General features: G+C 45.9%; 1 protein-coding gene across 1 annotated transcript in view; it reads right to left on the reverse strand.

Moving 5' to 3' along the window:
* Positions 1-113: 113 nt before the first annotated feature.
* The window catches only part of TMC7 (transmembrane channel like 7), a 29,158-nt gene continuing 5,535 nt past the window's right edge, over positions 114-23,736 (reverse strand). Inside the window, exons 4-16 of the mRNA XM_058157238.1 lie at positions 23,387-23,551; positions 21,975-22,060; positions 18,709-18,854; positions 16,656-16,803; positions 15,521-15,694; positions 13,612-13,763; positions 11,298-11,412; positions 9,652-9,749; positions 8,665-8,848; positions 6,858-6,988; positions 4,162-4,317; positions 2,541-2,619; positions 114-854 (exon numbers count right to left, since the gene is read on the reverse strand). Coding sequence (XP_058013221.1) covers positions 729-854; positions 2,541-2,619; positions 4,162-4,317; positions 6,858-6,988; positions 8,665-8,848; positions 9,652-9,749; positions 11,298-11,412; positions 13,612-13,763; positions 15,521-15,694; positions 16,656-16,803; positions 18,709-18,854; positions 21,975-22,060; positions 23,387-23,551 — 1,760 coding nt within the window. The 3' untranslated portion in view covers positions 114-728. The remainder of the gene's footprint in view (positions 855-2,540; positions 2,620-4,161; positions 4,318-6,857; positions 6,989-8,664; positions 8,849-9,651; positions 9,750-11,297; positions 11,413-13,611; positions 13,764-15,520; positions 15,695-16,655; positions 16,804-18,708; positions 18,855-21,974; positions 22,061-23,386; positions 23,552-23,736) is intronic.

The following is a 23,736-nucleotide window of genomic DNA, read 5'->3' on the forward strand; positions in this document are numbered from 1 at the left end:
AAAAGGGATGCTACCTAACAAATAACAAATTACAGGTAGTCCTTGACTTATGATTGTAATGGAGCCTGCCCATTACGGTCACAAAGTTATAAAAGCAGGCCATCCTATGACTGACCTTTTTTTATAGGTTGTTAAGGAAATCGCCACGATCATTAAGCAAACCCCGTTGTTTGCTATGGGGCGTTTTTGCCAAAAACTGGAAGTAAAGCCCAGTTTTCAGCCAAACCATGGTAAATCAATCAGATAACTTTAAGGACACTGCAAATGGCCGTAAATGCGGCCTGGGGGCCGAGTGCCTGAATTGCATTCATGTGACCTGGGGAAAGGGGGGTGGGGGGGGGCTGCAGGAATTTCAGAACTGGTTTGTAGCTACTTTGGGGGGGAATCCGCGGGAACCTCGAATACTCATGAAGCGATCGGTGCTAAGTCAAGGACTACTTCTACAGTTTAAGTTTACACTAATTACATTTGTGTCTTGATGCTGTACTTTGTGAGTCGCATAGTTGGTGCTGCAATGTGATTCATCCTCATCCTCATCCTCATCCACCCGCATCCCGATGACTCCAGCGTCCTCTTCGTTTAGCAAGAGTTTGTCGTTGCTCTTGTGTGGTGCTATCACAGCAGTCAGGGCAACTCCTTTAACACGAATGAAGCCAGCCCCGCTGAAAATCCTCCATCTACAACAAGTTGAATGTGTCCGTCCCAGTTTGGGATGGCGGAGACTCTGGTTATTTGCTGACTCCGGCTCCTCCTTGCTTGGACTTCATGTTCCCTTCAAGAGGATTGAAAAAGTCCCAGCGAAGCATCTGAGCTTTAGTCAATTGCTGGATCAGGAAGAGCTTGTCCCGACTCTCCTGTGGAGACACACCAGACAGACAGAAACCAAGTGAGCTCTGATTCAAACATGTCCTCATTAGAATAGAATAGAATGGAATGGAATGGAATGGAATGGAGTAACAGAATTGGAAGGGACCTTGGAGGTCGTCTAGTCCAACCCCCTGCCCAGGCAGGAAACCCTATACCATTTCAGACAAATGGTTATCCAACATCTTCTTAAAAACTTCCAGTGTTGGAGCATTCACAACTTCTGGAAGCAAGTCATTCCACTGATTAATTGTTCTCACTGTTAGGAAATTCCTCCTTAGTTCTAAGTTGCTTCTCTCCTTGATTAGTTTCCACCCATTGCTTCTTGTCCTGCCTTCAGGTGCTTTGGAGAACAGCTTGACTCCCTCTTCTTTGGGGCAGCCCCTGAGATATTGGAACACTGCTATCATGTCTCCCCTAGTCCTTCTTTTCATTAAACTAGACATACCCACTTCCTGCAACCGTTCTTCATATGTTTTAGCCTCCAGTCCCCTAAATCCTCTTGGTTGCTCTTCTCTGCACTCTCTCCACATCTAACAATGGTTTATTGGATAAAGTACCATTGGCTTGAACTGCATGCCAAACCAAAAACTAGCTAACCACCCAACGGTCAATGTAGTAAGCCCAAATGAAATATAGATAGTCCTCAACTTAGAACAGTTCATCTAGTGACTGTTCAAAGTTACAATATCACTGAAAAAAGTGACTTACGACAGTTTTTCACACTTGCAACCGTTGTAGCATCTCCAAGGTTATTTGGATACTTCACAACTGACTCCCATTTGTGACGGTCACAGTGTCCAGGAGTCATGTTTTGTGACCTTCTGACAACCAAAGTCAATGGGGAAGTCAGATTCACTTAACCCCTGTGTTCCTAACTTAACAACTTTAGTGATTCACTTAACAAATGCGGCAAGAAAAGTCGTAAAATGCAGCAAAACTCACTTAACGAATTTCTCACTTAAACAACATAAATTTTGGGCTCAATTGTGGTCGTAAGCCGAGGACTACCTGTAAACCACTCTGAAATGTCACGAAGTGTGAATCCAGCAAAATGCAAATAAACAGTGCTTAGAATCAGAAGCTGACTAGATCTAAAATCTAACACAGAATAGAATAGAATAGAATAGAATTTTTATTGGCCAAGTGTGATTGGACACACAAGGAATTTGTCTTTGGTGCAGATGCTCTCAGTGTACATAAAGAAAAGATACGTTCATCAAGGTACAACATTTACAACACAATTGATGGTCAATATATCAATATAAATCATAAGGATTGCCAGCAACAAGTTATAGTCATACAGTCATAAGTGGAAAGAGATTGGTGATGGGAACGATGAAACGATTAATAGTAGTTGAAGTTGAAGGATCTTTGCTTAATAAGATCTTCCAATACGGTTTCAACAGGAAATGCTTCTGGCAGAGATAACAGCCTCCCAAACGAATAAAATGCCGTTTCATTAACTTGTAAGAAGGTAACCAGATCCCCAGATTGACAGTTCAAGCATAAATTTGACATGTATAAAATTTTTACGGTGTTCCTATCTGTGCCTCCACAGATCAATAAAGAAAGCCACGTGTCACTCAGGGGCACATCTGATAAATAAAATTATGCATTCAGTAAGAGCAAGGTAGACGGACAGCGTTAATAAACGCCGTTAGGTTAAAACTTACCGTAGCTAATTGTTCCCTCAGTTGATTAATCACTCTTTTATGTGCTCCAGCCAAGGCAATGAAACAAAACACAACGAAGCTATAAAACAAGGTGAAAAATACATAATGAGACACTCTGGGGTATGGACTGAAGTTTGTAAAACACCGTCTTCTGAATTCAGAGCAAGTACGAGACTAATGAGACACAAATCATGGAGAATGTGTGTGTCAACAATGAAGGGAACTTGGCTTGAAGCCATTTTGAAGGCTTCAGGGTTGCCACACAGCGGTGGGAGATGGGGAGTTAGATGTTAGAAATAGTTAGATGGGATTTTGTAGCCAAAACAATGAAGTTTTCCTGTGGGAACCAAGGACAGCCTCACAGGGGGCTGGCCAGAGGAGGAGCAAGTAACACAGCAACCAGCCAGCACCTGGATTGGACAATGTGACCAGTGACTTGAGGAAAACTTTTACTTTTAATTAGGTGGAAGCCGTCAGAAATCTCGGAGTTGGCTTTCACCAGTTTGTGCCAATGCAATATATCCAATAAACTGTTCTTTGAGGAACTCGAGTGCCTGGGAGTTTGTTTTTCTATGGGTGCATTATTTGGAACGCTGGCAATGGGATTACGTGGTCACCAGCAGCTCATTACCATTTGATAGAACAATTATTAATCAAATCAAGGCTCACTGGGTAAGCCACAATGACCCTGCATACATCATGAGGTCATGAACAGATAGTGATATCGTAACACCGAATAGCAGGATGGAGGCTCGAGTGGTTGGAACGCTGGACAGGAGGTTACAAAGCCCGCGTTAGAGACCTGAGAACTGCCTTGGGTGGGGTTGAGCTCCCGTCCTTCACTCCAGCTCCTGCCGGGGATATGAAAGGAGCCCTCAACTGGGCGTCCCTGGGGCAACAGTGATGTCACCGGCTAATCCTTTCAACCCGTAAGTGCCTCGGTGCTTCTGACACGATACAGTAACAGCAAATGAAAATATGGAAGCCAAGTCATTGTCATCATTAGGTCCTCTCTTGCAAATACTCAGAATAAAGTTTCCTAAAGTTAAACAGCCCCACCAAGATACAAAACGTGAATATTTGGAATGTCCCTGGGACGATTCTCAAACAGTTACATGCCTTCAAACATGTACAGATCAGTCAATCATCTTGACTGCCACCAGCAAAATATGACAACCTTCATCCTAAGCCCAGGGCGATTTTTAAGGCTTGTGGACTTCAATTCCCTGAATTCCTCAGCCAGCTAGAAATGAGGAATTCTGGCAGTTGAAGTCTACAAGTCTTAAAGTTGCCGAGTTTGGAGAGCCCTGTCCTAAACAATCAATGACCAGGATTAAGGAAGGAGACATAATTCATTATCAAGGAGAGCAATTAGTTACGGTGGCAATCAGGAACATCAAACATCACCCAACATCTCCATTTTAATCTTTTTTTAAGATGCTTTTTTTTTTTTTTGAAAATAGCCAGCATGTGGTGGATTCCACGTTAAACTATCTACCCTGCTTAACGTGCCACGGTTGCAGCGTTTGTATAAAACGCCGCACCCAACTGAAATCCACGTGACAGCTTGCCAAAACCCTCGTGCAGAATCACAGCCCTGGGTCTGTCAACAAAAGCTCACCAGGTAACCATGAAGAAAGGCACAGCAAACGTTTCGGAAGAAATGCCGTTCAGGATCCTTTGCAAGGTGAGGGGCAGTTTCTGCACGGTGTGTCCGATGACATCCCACGAGCGATTGAAATTCACGAACGGCCCACAGGCTTTAGAGGAAGGAATGCTGTTTGGGAAGGGACAGATGAGACAATACCAATTAGAATCAAGTGTATGTCCTAAACTTAGGGCCCGGGTACTTATGGGACCGCCTGCTGTTACCGTATGCCTCCCACCGACCAGTACGTTCTCACAGAGAGGGACTTCTCAGGGTGCCGTCCGCCAAGCAATGTCGGCTGGCGGCCCCAGGAAGGTCCTTCTGTGGGGCTCCACACTCTGGAACGAGCTTCCCCCGGGTTTACGCCAAATACCTGACCTTCGGACCTTCTGCCGCGAACTGAAGACACACCTTTTCATTCGCGCGGGGCTGGCTTAAATTTTTTAATTTTTATAAATTTTAAATTTAATTGATTTTAAATTTGTTATTTATTTTAAATGGGGTTTAGTTTTATAAATTTTTAAAATGCTAGGCTAATTATAATAAGTTTCTTAATTTCTATTTTAAATTGTACATTGTATTGTTATTTTTTACTGCTGCCTGTACACCGCCCTGAGTCCTTCGGGAGAAGGGCGGTATAAAAATCAAATAAATAAAATAAATAAATAAACTTTACTTATTTATACGTTTGGCTATTTATATCCATACTTTGTTGTTGTTTTTTTTACAAATAACTCAAGGTGGCAAATGTAGCCAATATACCTTCTTTTTCTTGTTTTCCCCATAGCATTTCTGACCCAGCTCCCCAAACACGACAAACCCTCTGTATTTAAATCAATTATTCCTTTATTAAGTGTGCCAGCAGCCCCCGGCAAAAAGTTTCTCAACGCAGGCTTACAAGTCTGTCCAGCAGGGAGATGAATAGTTGTCTGCCACATCTATTCATCTCTGCTCCCTGTCTCTTATCCCCAGAGCTAAGGTAGCTAAGCTTTGCTAGCAGCAGTGGCTCTTCTGTCCCAAGAACCAGCCCATAGATTTCCAGTGCTCTCCTCTCCTCTGCCTTCTGCACATCCACAAATCAGGCACTGAACCCAGCTGTTCCTCCTCAGCCACCTCCAGACCTGGGGGCTGTTGACTCTCCATCTGAGGGCTGACAGACAGCCCAAGCTCCGCCTCTCTCTCTCTCTCTGACAGCTCCATTCCCTCTTCCTCCTCAGAGTTCTCAGGTTGCCTTGAAGCTGACCCTAAATCCCATGCCTCCTCCTCATCTAATTTAACTGCTGGAGGGGCCGGTGGCCAATAGGCCACAATGTAATGACTCTGTGAAGTGAGTTGGGCTGAGAGAGGAGGACTGGCCCAAGGTGATCCAGCCGGTTTTCATGGTTAAGGCGGAACTTGAACTCAGGGTCTCTTGCTTCCTAGCCTGGTGCCTTAACCACCAGGTCAAATTTTGCTCTGCTACCTTTGATGAACCCTACAGCAGCTTACTGCACTCAACGGTTGCTAGATGTAGACTACAATAATCTCCAGCCTACCAATGCTGGAGATGTTGATTGTGGTCCAATCCATGTGCAGGAATATATCTTAAGGAAGGCTACACAGTTCTTCTACTTGTCCTTGGGGACATGCCCCTTGGCTACTTCTCCAAGAGCTGCAATTGAGCAGCGGGGTAAGGAACTAGACTACAATATGTGGGGGGCAGGAGTGAAATGCTACCGGTTGAGACCTGTTCGCCCGTACCTGTTGTGCCTCGTCCTCCCTCCTCTCCTCAGCTGGGCCCCTCCCTCTTCCTCCCAGGCCTGCTATCAGATTCAGAGTCTGATAATGAAGAGGAACGGCCTGGCATGCCTCCAACCCCCAGCCCTGGCCCCATGCTTGGAGGGGAATGAACAAACAAACCTCACTCACACGCAGCCATCAGAGGAAGTCAGCCACGGATTGGAATTACCTGGGCCTACTCCTTCTGACCCCTCCCTTTCTCAAACAGCAGAAGACAATCTAAAGTGGGAGGATCCTCGCTTCCGGAGATCTGAGAGGCGATGTCAGCAGAAGGAAGAGAGGGGCAGGCCTGGATAAGTGCTGAGTCATGGAGCCACACCCCACAGCCTATATAAAGGATCTGCTTTTTGGCATTCCTTGAGTCAAGCAAAGTCTCATCTAGTTTGCTGAAGTCACACCTTGGATTCCTGCCTGCCCTGAGAAATCTGAAAGGAATTTGGCAAAGCTGCGGAGGCTTCGTGGCCACGCTTGATACGGACTTCCCAGACCCGGTCGTCGGAAGGGGAGTGGGACACGACAGTACCGGTAGTAATAACTCCTACTGGTTTGGGCAAAAAAAATGTTACCGGTTCAAGTGAATTGGTATTTCTGATGATCAGCTGTGCCGCACAAATCTAAATTGCGTGGCATAGCTGCTCCCTCCGCTTCACTGTTCTTCTTACCAGAAAAGGCTTCTTAATCCTCCTTTTTCAGTGCTGGGCGGTAGCGCCTGTGGTGCACATGTGCGCAAAGCACACATTTGGCGCACATCGCACATGCATGCACGAAGCAAACCGGTAGCAAAGCAGACCGGTAGCAGACTTCAGAGTATTTCACTCCTGGTTGGGGGGATAACACAAAGGACTGTTAAGGAACACCTGTGAACCGTCACCAACATTAAAGCAACTGACCGTGTCATGCTGAGTCCCAAAGGAATGAACACCAAAATAAGACCAATCAGAAGTACCACCAAGAAGAAAAAGTTGGAACTCGAGGCTCTGAAGGGCCGGGCTGAAGGTTTACATGTGTGCATCAGGCTCAACTGGAATGCAAAAAGAGAAATTAAGATCTAATACTTAATTTACATCTCGTCTGGATTACTGCAATGCTCTCTACATGGGGCTCCCCCTGAGGGGCATCCGGAGGCTTCAGTTAGTTCAGAATGCGGCTGCGCGGGTGATAGAGGGAGCCCCTCGCGGCTCCCGTGTGACACCTATCCTGCGCAGACTGCACTGGCTACCTGTGGCCTTCCGGGTGCGCTTCAAGGTTTTGGTAACCATCTTTAAAGCGCTCCATGGCATAGGGCCGGGCTACTTACGGGACCGCCTACTGCTACCGAATACCTCTCACCGACCCGTGCGCTCTCACAGAGAGGGACTCCTCAGGGTGCCATCAGCGAGACAGTGTCGTCTGGCGACACCCAGGGGAAGGGCCTTCTCTATGGGGGCTCCCACCCTCTGGAACGAACTCCCCCCAGGACTTCGTCAACTTCCGGACCTCCGAACCTTCCGCCGCGAGCTTAAAACACATTTATTCATCTGCGCGGGACTGGATTAGATTTTAAATTCATACTGGTTTTAATGGGTTTTTTATTATTTATATTGCTTTTTTAATAATTCGGCCATGTAGAATAAGTTTTTTAACTGTTATTTTAGTCTGTATTTATATGTACGTTTTATTTGCCTGTGAACCGCCCTGAGTCCCCTGGGAGATAGGGCGGTATACAAATGTGATAAAATAAATAAATAAAATAAATAAATAAATAAATAAAACAGTCAAAGAGAAAAAAACACGGATGGTTTTTTTTTTTTTTTTGGATTATGGAAAGGCAACGACAGGGAGTCCTCGATCTGCGACCAGAATCAAGCCCAAAATTTCTGTTGCTAAGTGAGATGCTTGTTAAGGGAATTCTGCCTCGTTCGATGACTTTCCCTGCCACGGTTGTTAAGTTAGCAACATGGTTGTTAAGTGACTCTGGCTTCCCTCTGAACTTTGCTTGTCAGAAGGTTGCAAATGGTGATCACATGACCCCGGGACACTGCAACCGTCGTAAGAATGAGCCATTTGCCGAGCATCTGAATTTTGATCATGACTGTGGGAGATGCTGCAATGGTCATAAGGGTGAAAAACAGTCATTTTTCAGTGCCGTTGTAACTTCAGTCACTAACTGAAGAGTCGTATGCCAAGGACTACCTATGTTGTGACCCAGGTTCCTGGACCCGGACTCCTGGACTCGGATGATTCAGAAAGTGAGGGAGAAGACCTGGCAAGGCCTGCTTCTCTTGGGCCCTCTCCCTCCCTGGCACCCACCCAAAGGGAGGAGGAGGGGCCGGCAAGGCCTGATTCTCTCGAGCCTTCTTCTGATTTGGCAACGCCCCAAGAACAGTTTTGGAGTGATGCAAGACTGCGCAGGCGTGACCGGCGCGCGCAGCAGAGGAAGCGTTGGGACAAAGCCAAGGAATGATGGTCATGCAGTGACATCTGCAGAGACTATAAATTGGAGGCGGGACTTCCTGGTTTTTTGTCTTGGACAAAGCAATGAATTTGCGCGGGCAAACTGTATCAATGGAGGGAAGAATATATTCGTGAGTAATTCTGGCCTTATCTATAATTTCCTCGTTATCTCCAGAAACTTGGCAGGCCCGTGGGTAGACGTGGCCAGGACATTTATCTATTTATCAAAATTTTATCTAGGCAGAAAAAAGACCATCTAATTACCTTTTTAATATAAAAGACAATGAAATATTTCACGGCTGCAATTGCTGGGAGGAGAGGACAATAGAAGGTTCCGATCCAGCAGATTGTTTGTCCATAAACTATTTCCAACACATTGTCTGGGATGGCAAACTCCTGCAGCCCAACCCACCGGAAGGCCTTGATGGGACAATGGCTCACAATCAACCTAAGAGGAGAAAGATTATTAAGTCTGTCATCTGCACCTCTATAATAGTCTGGTTTGGTTCTGCAACCCAACAAGACAGACACAGACTTCAGAGGATCATTAGAACTGCAGAAAAAACAATGGCTACCAATCTGCCTTCCATGGAGGACCTGTATACTGGATGAGTAAAAAGAGGGCTGTGAAAATATCGACAGACCCCTCGCATCCTGGACATAAATTGGTTCAACTCCTACCCTCAAAATGACGCTATAGAGCAGGGCGGTCTCCAACATTGGCAACTTTAAGATTTGTGGACTTCAACTCCCAAAATTCCTCAGCCAGCTTTGCTAGAGTCTAGTCTAACTGTTTGTTAGACTAGACTAACAAACAGTTTGTTTGTTAACTGCTTGTCGATTGAAAGGTCGGCAGCTCAGCGGTTCGAATCCCTAGTGCTGCTCTGTAACGGGGTGAGCTCCTGTTACTTGTCCCAGCTTCTGCCAACCTAGCAGTTTCGAAAGCACGTAAAAATGCAAGTAGAAAAAATAGGGACCACCTTTGGTGGGAAGGTAACAGCGTTCCGTGCGCCTTTGGTGTTGAGTCATGCCGGCCACATGACCACGGAGACGTCTTCGGACAGCGCCGGCTCTTCGGCTTTGAAACGGAGATGAGCACCGCCCCCTAGAGTCGACAACGACTAGCACATATCTGCGAGGGAAACCTTTACCTTTTTAATCTAACTGTGAAAGGTTATAGACAGGTGTGGCCCCCTGATCCTCCATCCCAAAGAAGCCATTTTGACCCCCTCCTTGGAATGTCATACTCACTTCCTAGGAAAGTCAATGAAGACGATAACAGCGCAGATGATGATCAAGTCAAAGATCATCAGTTTATACATTTCCTGGCCAACTCGGGATTCCCAGCACTGAAAGAAGAGACGAGAAAATTCTCAAGATTAAAAAAAAGCGACTGTGGAAAAAAAATCACCAAGCAGCGTGAAACCAAAGTTAGAAACGGCTATTGGCCTCTTAGTGAAATATAGGTAGTCCTCAATTTAGAACCACAATTGAGCCCAAACTTTATGTTGCTAAGTGAGACAGTTGTTAAGTGAATTTGGCTCCGTTTTACTCCCGTTCTTGCCACAGTTGTTAAGTGAATGAATCACTGTGGTTGTTAAGTTAGTAATTGTTGTGGTCCGCCAGCAGCCTGCGGAACTGGCAATGGAGTTAGACAACCATTAGGCTGAGGAAGAACTTGGGCCAGTCCTGGAGGCTGGGGAAGGCCCAGATGAGGGCTCTGTGTCGGAGGCAGAGCTGGGGCCAGGGCCATCGGCGAGTGATGTACGGACTCCGGAGCCTCCAGAGGCTGACAGCAGTGAGGCAGAGGAACAGGAGGAGCCTGTTCCTAATGCACGCATGAGAAGAGCTGCCAGAAGGCAAGAGCAGCTCAAGCAAAGAGGACGACTCCGGAGTAGGGCCAAGAGATGATTGGCCCCTCCCATAAGGCTTAAAAGACCAGCAACAGCGTTTGGGCTCTATGTCGGAAAACAATGTTGATAGCCTTGTTCTTTGTCTTGCTGCATTTATTACTTTTCAGCGTCTTCTGCTTTTGAACTTTTGCCAAGAAAAACCTTTGGCAGTTTGCCTAATTAGACCAAGGTTGGTGACAAGACTGAAGAATTGTGTTATGAAGAATTTGCTTTGATTTTGAGTTTGGATGACGTTCTAATAAAAGTCTGTCCTAATAAAGTCTGTTTGCTTTCGAACTGATTGCGTTGTGTCACAACAACCAGGCTCAAGGTTGACTCAGCCTTCCATCCTTCCGAGGTTCGTAAAACGAGGACCCAGATTATTGGGGGAGATACGCCGATTCTGTAAACCACTTACCGTATATACTCGAATATAAGCCGATCCGAGTATAAGCCGAGGTCCCCAATTTTACCCCAAAAACTGGGGTAAACTGGGGACTCGAGTATAAGCCGAGGGTGGGAAATGAGGCACCTACCGGTTGAAACCCTCCTCCCTCAGCTGAGAAGGCTGGCGGCCCCCGCCCGCCTCTCACTGCACCGGCAGGGCTTCCAGCCGTCCGCAAAATGTGAAAAAGAAAAAAAAAAACCTCAGTATAAGCCGTATATACTCAGTATAAGCCGAGGGCCTTAAAAAAAAACCACCTCGAGTATAAGCCGTATAGACCCGAGTATAAGCCGAGGGGACGTTTTTCAGCACAAAAAACGTGCTGAAAAACTCGGCTTATACTCGAGTATATACGGTAGAGAGGGCTGTAAAGCACTGTGAAACAGTATATAAATCCAAGGGCTATTGCTATTGCTACCTGTATTTATATCAAGACAAAGCATCTCAGCGAGTGTGCTGAACTTCTTCGCCGCTGGGTGTTGTTAAAGGAGAGCCAACAGAGAGAGAATTTTTTTAATTCACATACCTAATACGTACACTTCATAAGTAAAACTACTTACTGGATAAAGGTGGTAGTTGTATCCGCACGTCTTGCATTTCTCAGCACAGGACGTGATTCGAGTCCACAGCGAAAACAAAAGGACGGCAATGTTGGCCAATCGCACAAAGACACACCTTCAAGACATAACGGAGGTACATGAAGAAGTGAGCCAGTATCCTAGATGTTTTGCAATAGAAGACTAATGAGCAATGGTGGGCATCTCTGAAATTGATTGCCAGAGTTATCACACTGCTAAGTTGTTTGTTCTCTGCTTATATATAATGGCTCGCCCTGTCAGTGTGGATGGGAGTGTTTTTCGTGGGTCCTTGAATATAAACAGGCTAGATCAGGGGTAGTCAATCCTTTTATACCTACTGCCCACTTTTGTATCTCTGTTAGTAGTAAAATTTTCTAACCTCCCACCAGTTCCACAGTAATGCACCATGTATCGTCGTCTGCGGATGCCTCTCGCGCATCGTGGATGGGGTTTGGGGGGGGCGCCGGCTACCAGCTCTGCTTGTCTGTTACAGCTGGGTGGTGTTGGGGGAGATGCGCAAGCTATTCTGGGATGAGGCACTATGGCGCCATTTAGTTTCACGTATGTAACGCGAACTAAACTTATGCGCGGGCGATACAAATAGTATATTTTCAGAAATTTAAATTGTCACGGGGAATTTTATGAAAACCTAATGAAAATGTTTTTAAATAATGCTATTAAATTTTTTAAAAAAGTCAATTAAATTAAGAAAAAGGAAAATGCTTCAGAATCAGACAAAACCCGTACCGCCCACCATGAAAGCTGGACCGCCCACTAGTGGGCGGTAGGGACCAGGTTGACTACCACTGGGCTAGATAAACAAAAACAAAATCCCCACCACCTTCTAACACTGATGATGTTACCTAGTGTGGTAATGAAATGTCTGGAAGAAATTTATTTGCTGCCCATCTTGCCTCAAAGTAAAAAGGAAGCTCCTTTTGGGATGTTTCCCTTTAAAGAGCCTTTTTTCAACAGGCAATTAGAGTCACATATCATACTAAAACACGCGGTGGCTTGCTTGCTGGGTTTAGCGCGTTGTAGGAATCCAAACACTGAAGTGAGGGCTCCTTGGTGCTGTCGTGCCCCACTCCTCCGCCGACGGCCGGGTCAGGGAAATCCGAATCAGGTGTGCCTCTGCAGCTCTGCCAAAGTCCTAGCAAAGTCCTCAAGGCAGGCAGGAGACCAGAAAGTGACTTCAGCAATCCAAGTTAGACTTTGCCTGACTCAGAGAATGCCAGAAAGCAGATCCTTTATATAGGCCATGGGGTGTGGCTCCATGACTCAGCACTTATCTAGGCCTGCCCCTCCCTTCCTTCTGTCGCCGCCGCCTATCAATTCTTCTGAAGCGAGGGTCACTCCAGTCGGCAGCTGTTGGTAATTGACCTTCCTCAGGCTCACATGCTGTGGGGGAGGGGGGGGTCTAGTTGCTCCGTTTGCCTGGGCATGGAGCCAGAGCTGGGGGCTGAAGGTACTTCTTCCTCCTCAGCCTGTCTAGGCATGGAGCCAGGGCTGGGGCCGGGAGGCATACTAGGACATTCCTCAGTGTTCGGAAGCAGATAAGAAGGCCCCGGCTGCGGTGAAAGCGGGCGAGACACAACATCTTCCTCCCCTTCCTGCAAATGCTATTTCCTTCTAGCACTGGTGGCATTATCTAGTAGAGTAATAAAATGCCTGCAGGAAAACCACCAAGCTCAAGAGAGCACCATAAAGGTAAAGGTTCCCGACTCTAGGGGGCGGTGCTCATCTCTGTTTCAAAGCCGAAGAGCCAGCACTGTCCGAAGACGTTTCTGTGGTCATGTGGCCGGCATGACTAAACACCAAAGGTGCACGGAACGCAGTTACCTTCCTACCAAAGGTGGTCCCTATTTTTCTACTTGCATTTTTTTACGTGCTTTCGAACTGCTAGGTTGGCAGAAGCTGGGACAAGTAATGTGAGAGCTCACCCCGTTAGGCGGCACTAGGGATTCGAACTGCTGAGCTGCTGACCTTCCGATCGACAAGCTCAGCATCTTAGCCACTGCCTCCCTGTCCCTCAGAGAGCACCAAGGATCCCTCATTTCAACCCTGAGCTGCAAATATTTTCTACTGTGACAATGAGACCATCTGCTCCATTTCCTATGTGAGACATTAAGCTCCTCTAATTATTTTCCTAGTGAAAACGATCTGCTTCTGGATCCTATCTCATTTCAGGATCCACAAAAGGAACTTTGGGGGGTTTCCTGGGTTCTACAGTCCATCCTGCCCGCTTACCCGCATATGAGAAGAGAAAGCAAACAACAGAAAGACAACCAGTTACCTGATCAGAGTTAATCGTATCTCGAAGACGGGCGAATAGTCTTCGTATTTGATGAGAAACGAAAAAATCAGCGGCGCAAAAAAGTTTGCGATGGTGATCACCATAGAAGGTAAGTACTGCACGAAGAGGTCGTCTAATTTGATGTTGTTTTCCTGCATGAGAAAAAAAAAGTTTCTTCGATTTGTTAAAGGTTCCTAGTTTAGAGGCACCCACAATGGCTGGGTTCAACAAATGGTGGTTAAAATAAGTACTTGTTTAGCCCAGTGGTTGAATCAACTGTCATTCGGAGCCATTTTCCTCCCCAGAGCTATTGACAAAATACAACTGATTGAAAGAATAAAATGACTAGGCCAGTGATGGCTAACCTTTTTGGTGCTGTTGTGCCTTGCCCGCCCTCCTCTCCGCAGCCGGGCCCCTCACATCTCCTGCTATCTCAGCCAGAGACTGATAGTGAAGAAGAATGACCTGGCATGCCTCCAGCCCCCAGCCCTGGCACCGTGCCCGGACAGACTGAGCAAACAAACCTCCCTCCTATAGCATGTGAGCATGAAGCCAGCCACGAGCTAGAATTGCCAGCAGCTGAGCAGGAGGACGAAAAGACAAAGTGGACAGATCCCCGCTTCCGGAGAATGGAGAGGCAACTTCAGCAAAAGGAAGGGAGGGGCAGGCCTGGATAAGTGCTGAGTCATGGAGCCACACCCCATGGCCTATATAAAGGATCTGCTTTTTGGCATTCCTTGAGTCAAGCAAAGTCTCATCTGGTTGCTGAAGTCACACCTTGGATTCCTGCCTGCCCTGAGAACTCTGACAGAAATTTGGCAAAGCTGCAGAAGCTTCGTGGCCACGCTTGATACAGACTTCCCAGACCTGGCCGTCAGAGGAGGAGTGGGACACGACAGGTGCTGAGTGCCCAAAGTGTGCACGCAGGTGCGCAAATGCACCAGGGGCGGGTTTCCAAACCTGTTGCTACTGGTTGGTTCGTGGGCGCACGCAGGCAATGCTTCTGCACATGTGCAGAGGCTTCTGCGCATACGCAGAAGCATCTGGGAGGGTGGGTGGAGCTGCCCGATCTGGGGCGAACCGGTAGCAACTACCACTGGAATGCACGCACGCGTGTCAGAACCCCAAAAATGCAATGCGATGGACCCCCGCGCATGCAGCCTGCATCCGCTCATACACACACATCCCCCGCAGATGCGCCCCACCCCCTGTGCCTCGTTTTGGCTTCTACGTTGGTGCAGGAGACCTTCCAGGCCCAAAATGGGGAGCGGGGAGGCCCCGTTTGGGTCTGGAAAGCCTCCTGCACCAACCTGGAAGCCAAAATAGGGGCCTTTGTGGCTCAGACTGGTAAGACAGTCTGTTATTAACAGTAGCTGCCTGCAATTACTGCAGGTTCAAGCCCCACCAGGCCCAAGGTTGACTCAGCCTTCCATCCTTTATAAGGTAGGTAAAATGAGGACCCAGATTGTTGGGGGGGCAATAAGTTGACTTTGTATATAATATACAAATGGATGAAGACTATTGCTTGACATAGTGTAAGCCGCCCTGAGTCTTCGGAGAAGGGCGGGATATAAATGCAAATAAAAAAAAATGGGGTGTGGGGGGCCGCGCGAGGCCCCCCGTGTCCCATTTTGGGCCTGGAAAGCCTCCTGCACCAACCCGCACACCCCATGCATGTGCTCCTGTGCCCCCCATGTGCCCCATCCCCCACACATGCATGGGAGAGACCCAAAGACCAGCGAGAGGCGTGTGCGCATGCACAGGGAAGCTGGGCTGGAGCGATGGCTGGTGTGCCCACAGAGAGGGGCTCTCCGTGCTACGCATGCCACAGGCTTGCCATCACGGACCCAGGCTTTCCCAGAGATAAGTCAGGATCAGAACATAATTTCAAACATGGCTTGCTCCTTACTGGGAAACTGTGTTCTTGTGAGTAGACGGTTACTCTATAGATGGAATAAAAACAAGCCGACAAGACAGCCAAAACGACACCGTTTAAGAAGATCCTCAAACAATAAATACGCGTTTTCTCTTTGAGGCTTCTGTCTGCTGCCCTCTGTCTTAATCGTTCATCCTGCAAATCCGTCTGAGAACACAAATATATTCATAGGTTTAGTTTTTAAATCAATCACGAACAAGATCATTTTTAAACAGATCTACGGGGTCATAAGAAGCGACCACAATCTTTATTTATTTATTTTATTAATCAAACTTATATACCGCAATTACTTGTCCCTGGTCAGAAGACAAAACAAATATTGTATAATTTAACAATTGTCTAGTCCAGGCGATGGTTTTCCCAGTTGCAATGCATGGCTGTTAAAGTTGGGCCATAAGGAAGGCTGAGCGCAAAAGAATTGAGACCTTTAAACTGTGGTGCTGGAGAAGACTCCTATCGGGGCGGGGGGAACTTACATATATGTTTTCTAGAACTATTGTATTGTACTGTTGTTGTTGTTGTTAGTTGCGAAGTCACATCCGACCCATCGCAACCCCATAGACAACGTTCCTCCAGGCCTTCCTGTCCTCTACCATCCTCTGGAGTCTATTTAAGCTCACTCCGACGGCTTCAGTGACTCCATCCAGCCACCTCCTTCTCTGTCGTCCCTTTCTTCTTTTGCCCTCAATCTTTCCCAGCATTAGGCTCTTCTCCAGGGAGTCCTTCCTTCCTTCTCATTAGGTGGCCAAAGGATTTCAGTTTCATCTTCAGGATCTGGCCTTCTAAAGAGCACTCAGGGTTGATCTCCTCTAGAACTGACTTGTTTGTTCGCCTTGCAGTCCAAGGGACTCGCAGGAGTCTTCTCCAGCACCAGAGTTCAAAAGTCTCAATTCTTTGGCGCTCAGCCTTTCTTATGGTCCAACCTTCACAGCCATACATTGCAACTGGGAAAACCATAGCTTTGACTATACGCACTTTTTGTTGGCAGGGTGATGTCTCTACTTTTTGTATTGTACTGTCCTGCAGGTTTATTCAATTTTTTTGCTACTTGGGATATTTGATAAGCGAGGACGGTTCAATACGTTCTTAGAAAAAGAAATATACGTACTTTAAGTTCATAAAGTAAACTACTGTGTTTCAGCCGAGCAGCATTTACATCTGTAATGCAGAAATCCCAGCCAGCAAGAATTTTATTGCAGTAGCTTTGAAATGGATCTTCGTTGTATATCAAGCTTCGCTTAAAACCTTCCACCGAGCTGTTAAAGACATTGCCAGGATGTTGTTTTTTTTAAAAAAAGAGAAGAAAGCAGTGTTAGAAATTTCAGGATGCAGTGTAAAATTCTATACAAACTTCCATGCCGGCTGGGGAACTCTGGGAGTTGAAGTCCACATATCTTAAAGTCACCACTATTATTTTAAAGTCGTAAATAATACACTTAACATATAACATAACATAACATAACATCAGAGTTGGAAGGGACCTTGGAGGCCTTCTAGTCCAACCCCCTGCCCAGGCAGGAAACCCTACACCATCTCAGTCAGATGGTTATCCAACATTTTCTTAAAAATTTCCAGTGTTGGAGCATTCACAACTTCTGAAGGCAAGTCGTTCCACTTATTAATTGTTCTAACTGTCAGGAAATTTCTCCTTAGTTCTAAGTTGCTTCTTTCCTTGATTAGTTTCCACCCATTGCTTCTTGTCCTGCCGTCAGGTGCTTTGGAGAATAGCTTGACTCCCTCTTCTTTGTGGCAACCCCTGAGATATTGGAACACTGCTATCATGTCTCCCCTAGTCCTTCTTTTTATTAAACTAGACATACCGAGTTCCTGCAACCGTTCTTCATATGTTTTAGCCTCCAGTCCCCTAATCTTCTTTGTTGCTCTTCTTTGGATTATTGTACAAACAAATACTGGGACGATGACGGATAATGCTGTCTTGAACAGCGAGATGTCAGATTTGGGGGGATTTATATATTACAGGTGGTTCTCGATTTACGCCCAAAATTGAGCCCAACCTTTCTGTTGCTAAGCGAGACAGTCGTTAAGTGAGTTTTGCCCCATTTTACAACCTTTCTTGCCACAGTTGAGTAAATGACTGCAGTTGCTACGTTAGTCATACGGTTGTTAAGTGAATCTGGTTTCCCGTTTTGACTTGTTGGAAGGTCACCAAAGGCGACCACGTGAACCCTGGAACAACTGTCAGAAATATGAACCTGTTGCCGAGCGCCTGAATTTTGATCAGGTGACCACGAGGACGCGGCACCAGACGTAACTATGAAAAACGGTCACAAGTCACTTTTTTCAGTGCCATTGTCCGTTCCAACAGACGACCGTTGGCCATTCCAACGGTCACTAAATGAATTGTTGCAATTCGAGGACTACTTGGGCACTCATGCGGTCAGACTATCTTACCCATGTCTTTTATATACCCCAAAGCCCTTTAAAGGTAAAAGTAAAGGTTCCCCTCGCACATATGCGCTAGTCGTTCCCGACTCTAAGGGACGGTGCTCATCTCCGTTTCAAAGCCGAAGAGCCAGCGCTGTCCAAGGACGTCTCTGTGGTGATGTGGCTGGCATGACTCAACGCCAAAGGCGCACGGAACGCTTTTCCCTTCCCACCAAAAGTGGTCCCTATTTTTCTACTCGCATTTTTTTACATGCTTTCGAACTGCTAGGTTGGCAGAAGCTGGGGCACGTCACGGGAGCTCACCCTGTTACACGCCACTAGGGATTCGAACCGCTGAACTGCCAGCCTTGGTGGCTCAGGCTGTAAGATAGCCTGTTATTAAAACACAGCAGCCTGCAATTACTGCAGGCTCGAATCCCACCAGGCCCAAGGTTGACTCAGCCTTCCATCCTTTATAAGGTAGGTAAAATGAGGACCCAGATTGTTGGGGGGGCAATAAGTTGACTTTGTAAATATACGAATAGAATGAGACTATTGCCTTACACACTGTAAGCCGCCCTGAGTCTTCGGAGAAGGGCGGGATATAAATGTAAATTAAAAAAAAAAACACTTTTGATCGACAAGCTCGGCGTCTTAAGCCGCTGAGCCACCGCGTCCCCTACAAAGCCCTTTAGAATTCTTCAGTCCCCAACTCTGCTCTTTAGAACGGTCATTTCTATGGCAAAGGGAAGGTTCATTTACCCAGCAGGAATTACCGTTTGATAATCCAGACAAAGCTCACCGAAAGGTAAGCCAGCGTGATCAGCAAATACGCCAGCGGCACGTGGTACTCCAGCAGACCCAAAGGTACCTTATCCACTGAGTAATAGCCATAAAAGAGACTCGTCATTTCAAGAAACCCCTGCAAACAGAATTCAACAAAGGAAGGTCAAGCTGCTCCATTCAGACTCGCATCGGGGGAACGGTCATTCTTTAGAAACATGGCTGAATGCTCAGCGCGGCAATCTGAAACCATTGATGGCTGTTAGGCTGCAGTCAATCCAGCCATTTCTCCCCCTTCTATTTTTGGCTCATTTCAAGCTTCCCCTCGGGCTTCGACAACTACCTGACCTTAGGACCTTTTGCCGCGAACTTAAAACCTATTTATTTCATATGGCTGGACTAGCCTGATTCTTAAATTTTTTAAATTTTAATGGTGGGTTTTAAATTGTTGTAATTTGTATGGGGGGTAATGTTATTTTAAATTTCTGGCATATTTGAATTAGTTTTTTAAGGGTTGTTTTAATTATGATGTATATTTCTGTTTTGTATTTTACTTGCCTGTTCACCACCCTGAGTCCTTCGGGAGAAGGGCGGTATACAAATTAAAACATTATTATTATTATTATTATTATTATTATTATTATTATTATTATTATTATTATTATTATTATTATTATTATTATTTAGAAATCCAACAGCAACAGAAGTCAAATCTTTCTCAAAGCACTGCTTGTATAATGAATTAAGCCATAGTCCGATTTCTTACCGTACTGCCTGAAAAAAAAGCAACCACTGGCTGCAAACATAGTTAATGGCTAGTCAGGAGGGCTTGATTACAATCACCAACCAGCATATGCACGTAAAATCAAGGGTGGGCTGCTGGGGGTTCACAGGGGTTTGGGAGAATCTCTAGCTAAGATTCTGTGCAGTTTGGAGAACCCCCAAATCCCACTTCTAGCTGCCCACCCCTCCCTGGAGTCTCCACGCGGCCTGTTTTGGATGCAGGTAAGTGCAGAGTGTGCGTGGAGGCTCGGGGAGGGCGAAAAACAGGCCTACCAGAAGTTTGGGAGGCCGTTTTGGGGAGGCCGTTGTTGCCCTCCCGGAGGCTCAAGAAAAGCCTCTGGAGCCCGGGGAGGGCAAAAACACCAACCCCCGCCATGGTGCAGGAGGCCAACTAGCAACCAGGCAGAGAACCCCTTGCTAAATTTTTTGAAGCCCACCCCTGCATAAAATCCATCTTAATTCTTATATACAACCAGAGTGAAGGATCCAAGAGGCAATAAGGAGTGAGCTGTAAGCTAATGGCTTATCAACTATGGTTAGTATAGTATGTTGTGTGAATCCGTTGTGTGGCCTGCTGAAAACAGCAGGTTCTTTTAGGATACAGAGACTACAAGCGCAATCTAGGGTGACATGTGTAAAATGAATAAATATTAAAAGAGTTACAGAGGGAAAAAAAGGATATATTAATCCCCCTCTTTTCAACTTGCCAAGAACACTTAAGGTCAGCAACAGAGCACTGGCTGTGCAGCATTTTCTTAGGATTTGGGTGGGGCCTATATCGCGATTCAAATTCTCTTTTATCATCTTTCAGTATTTTTCATTCTTAAGCACAAAGTATAAACTCTGTGGTTTCTCAATTAAAATATAACACCTGGAGGTCACGAACTGGTCATGATATCAAATGGCAGACCATCTGCCAGAGCAGGGGTGTGAAACTCAAGGCCCGTGGGCTGGATTCGGCTGGCGGGCTTAGATCTGGCCAGCGGGACCGCTCTGGAAACCAGCTCACGGTGCCTCTGCCAGCAAAAATGGAGCTTGGGAGGGGCCCTCCCGGATTCCGTTTTCAGCCATGATGGCTTCCTGCAACCCTCTTCCAGTGCAAAGGGGACTTGGGGAGGCTGTGCACGGCCCACCCAGCCTCCATTTTCGGCCGCAAAGGCATGTTGCCCTCTGCCAGCAAAAATGGAGCCTGGAGTGGCTGCATGGCAGAGGGCAACAGGAGGCTGTCACGGCCGAAAACAAAGCCTTGATGAGTGACATTTAGCTGGCCACCCCCCCTAGCTCCCCCCACCCCCCCGCGAGGTCAAACACAACCTTGATGCGACACTCAATGAAATCGAGTTTGATACCCCTTTTGACACCAGAGGTATTTTTCAAGGATCTCTAGTAAACAAGATTATCAGGATGATCTGATGATCTCAGGTCAAAATTTGGGTTTGCAAGAAGTGATCTATCTTTTGCAATAGGTCTACCGCTTCTACTGTGCTGTCGTTATTGCCCCGTGCCTTTAGCAGGTGTTAGATCAGGGGTCTGGTGTCATCCTCTTTATCTTAAAGACTGCAAGAAGGAATAAAGATAAAAGATTCAGCGAGCGTAGCCTATGACGCAATTCAGTTTTTCCAAGCGTGTACCTGCAGAGGAATTGACAAACAAATCCAGCCAGGTGGCTAAATACGCCTTTAAACATAACGTAGTAGACCAACTCTCTATTAATTCTGGAAAGCGAAGAATTGGGAATTTGTTTGCACCTTTTCTGACTCACAACCTTTATTATTAAAATGGGTCATGAGCTGCAAATTTCTCTTTGCTAATCTTGCAAATTGGTTACACAGAAAAGGCTCTTCTCAACCCCTGATTTTCTTTTCTTTTCTTTCTTCTTATATACGGAGAGGAGAAAAAAAGATTTCGGACCACTGTTCTCCCCCTAAATGTCTTATGATGGCAAGACATTTATGATCACACATGCACCGGTCAGCTGTCTGTCACACGCGCGGGAGCGGCAGAACCTGGAAGAACGGTGTTCCGTCACACATGCGCAGGCTGGCACCCGACCTTCCGGGTTGACGTTGCGCGCATGCGCGATGGCCAGTTGTACGTCGGGCGCTTCCATGCCAGTTATCCGGATGTTCAGGTGCTGGCTCACGCATGCGCGATGGACCGCCGCTCTTCCGGATATCGGCGCTCCCGTGCGCGTGAAAGCCAGCAGGGCCGCTTATACTATTTGGGATGGTTTCGTGTGCCATTTCCGGCGCACAGGCCGGCCCGCGGGTACGTCAAAGGTTCGCCATGACTGCACTAGAGGTAGAGGTAGAAGTTTTTCCATCCAGGAAATGAAAGAGAAAGCATAAGCAACTAAGAGCAATAGGGAAGACTTCTGGAAAGGAATGACTTTTTAATCAGAAAGGACTAGGAACTTGATTTTTTTTTAAAAAAAAACCAAGCAAAACGTTTTAGAAAGTTATGATTAAATACTCACTGTGCCAGACAGCAGATCTATAATATAACTGTAGAAGTACACCAGTCCCTTGGTGTTGCCGATCGTATAAAAAGTGCATTCTGGCTCTGTAAGGAAGGATGTTCAGAGCAAAAAAAAAAAAAAAAACACATTAGAAGGAACCAAAAAACTTGAACAGTCTGTCCGAAAGCTGCATCAAGCACAGCCTGTTTTTCTACAGTCAGGTACAGATAGTCCTTGAGTTATGACCACAATTGGGATTGGAATTTCCATTGCACAAACACAGCAAGCCAACTGTTAAGTGAACGCCGCCTGATTTTATTTCCATTTTTTTGCCATGGTCTTTAAGCGAATCCGTACCGTTGTTAAGTGAACCATGCAGCTGTTAAGTGAATCTGGCCCCATTGATTTTGTTAATTGGAAGATGGTTGTTAAGCAAATCACTGCCATTGTTAAAGTGAATCACACAATTGTTAAGTGAATCTGGCCCCATGGATTTTGTTAATTGGAAGCTGGCTGGCCCAAATTTTGATCACATGACCACGAAGATGCTGTGACGGTCATAACCGTGAGCTGAAAACGCACCTATTTATTCAAGCGGGACTGGCTTAAAAGTCTTACTAAATTTTAATTGGGGTTATTTATATTTTAAGGTTTGTTAAATTGTTTTAAATTTTGGCCACCCTGTAATATGTTCTGTTTTAATCTTGTTTTTAATGTGTATATTGTGGTTTTTTATATGGCTGTACACCGCCCTGAGTCCTTCGGGAGAAGGGCGGTATAAAAATCGAATAAAATAAAATAATAGAATAGAATAGAATAGAATAGAATAGAATAGAATTTTTATTGGCCAAGTGTGATTGGACACACAAGGAATTTGTCTTGGTGCATATGCTCTCAGTGTACATAAAAAAAAAAAAGATACGTTCATCAAGGTACAACATTTACAACACAATTGATGGTCAATATATCAATATAAATCATAAGGATTGCCAGCAACAAGTTATAGTCATACAGTCATAAATGGAAAGAGATTGGTGATGGGAACTATGAGAAGATTAATAGTAGTGCAGATTCAGTAAATAGTTTGACAGTGTTGAGGGAATTATTTGTTTAGCAGAGTGATGGCCTTCGGGGAAAAACTGTTCTTGTGTCTAGTTGTTCTGGTGTGCAGTGCTCTATAGCGTCGTTTTGAGGGTAGGAGTTGAAACAGTTTATGTCCTGGATGCGAGGAGTCTGTAAATATTTTCACGGCCCTCTTCTTGATTCGTGCAGTAAATAAAATAAAATAAATAAATAAATAACGCAAGAACCAATCAAAAGTGATTTTTTTTTCAGGGCCAAGTCCCAATGGCCGCTTAAATGAATGGCTGCAAACTGAGGACAACCGATGAGTCCTAATCATGTTCTGGAAAGTGAGAAGGGAGAGTTACCTGTTTCTGGGGGAACTTTTACGTAGCTGCCATTCACAACTCCATACTGAACAAGAGCTGTCGGAAGGGTGATGAAGCTGAACAGGAGAAGGAAGATGACGAAGTTTAAGACCACCAGGAAACGCAGGAAAGAGAAGTAGGACTTGATTCCAGTGCCAAATTTCTCTAAGGAAAAGGGAGAGAAATATTAATATGGGAAAACATTCCAGCATTGCGCAAATCAATCTTTTAAGGACCGCATTCGGAGGTGGTATTTTATAGTCTCAGGGTTGACCTGTGGGGGTCCTTGGTGCTCTCTGAGCTTGGTTGTTTTCTTGCAGACGTTTTATCACCATACTAAGTAACATCAT

This window comes from Ahaetulla prasina, chromosome 14 (genome assembly GCF_028640845.1).
Source record: "Ahaetulla prasina isolate Xishuangbanna chromosome 14, ASM2864084v1, whole genome shotgun sequence".
Taxonomy (NCBI): domain Eukaryota; kingdom Metazoa; phylum Chordata; class Lepidosauria; order Squamata; family Colubridae; genus Ahaetulla; species Ahaetulla prasina.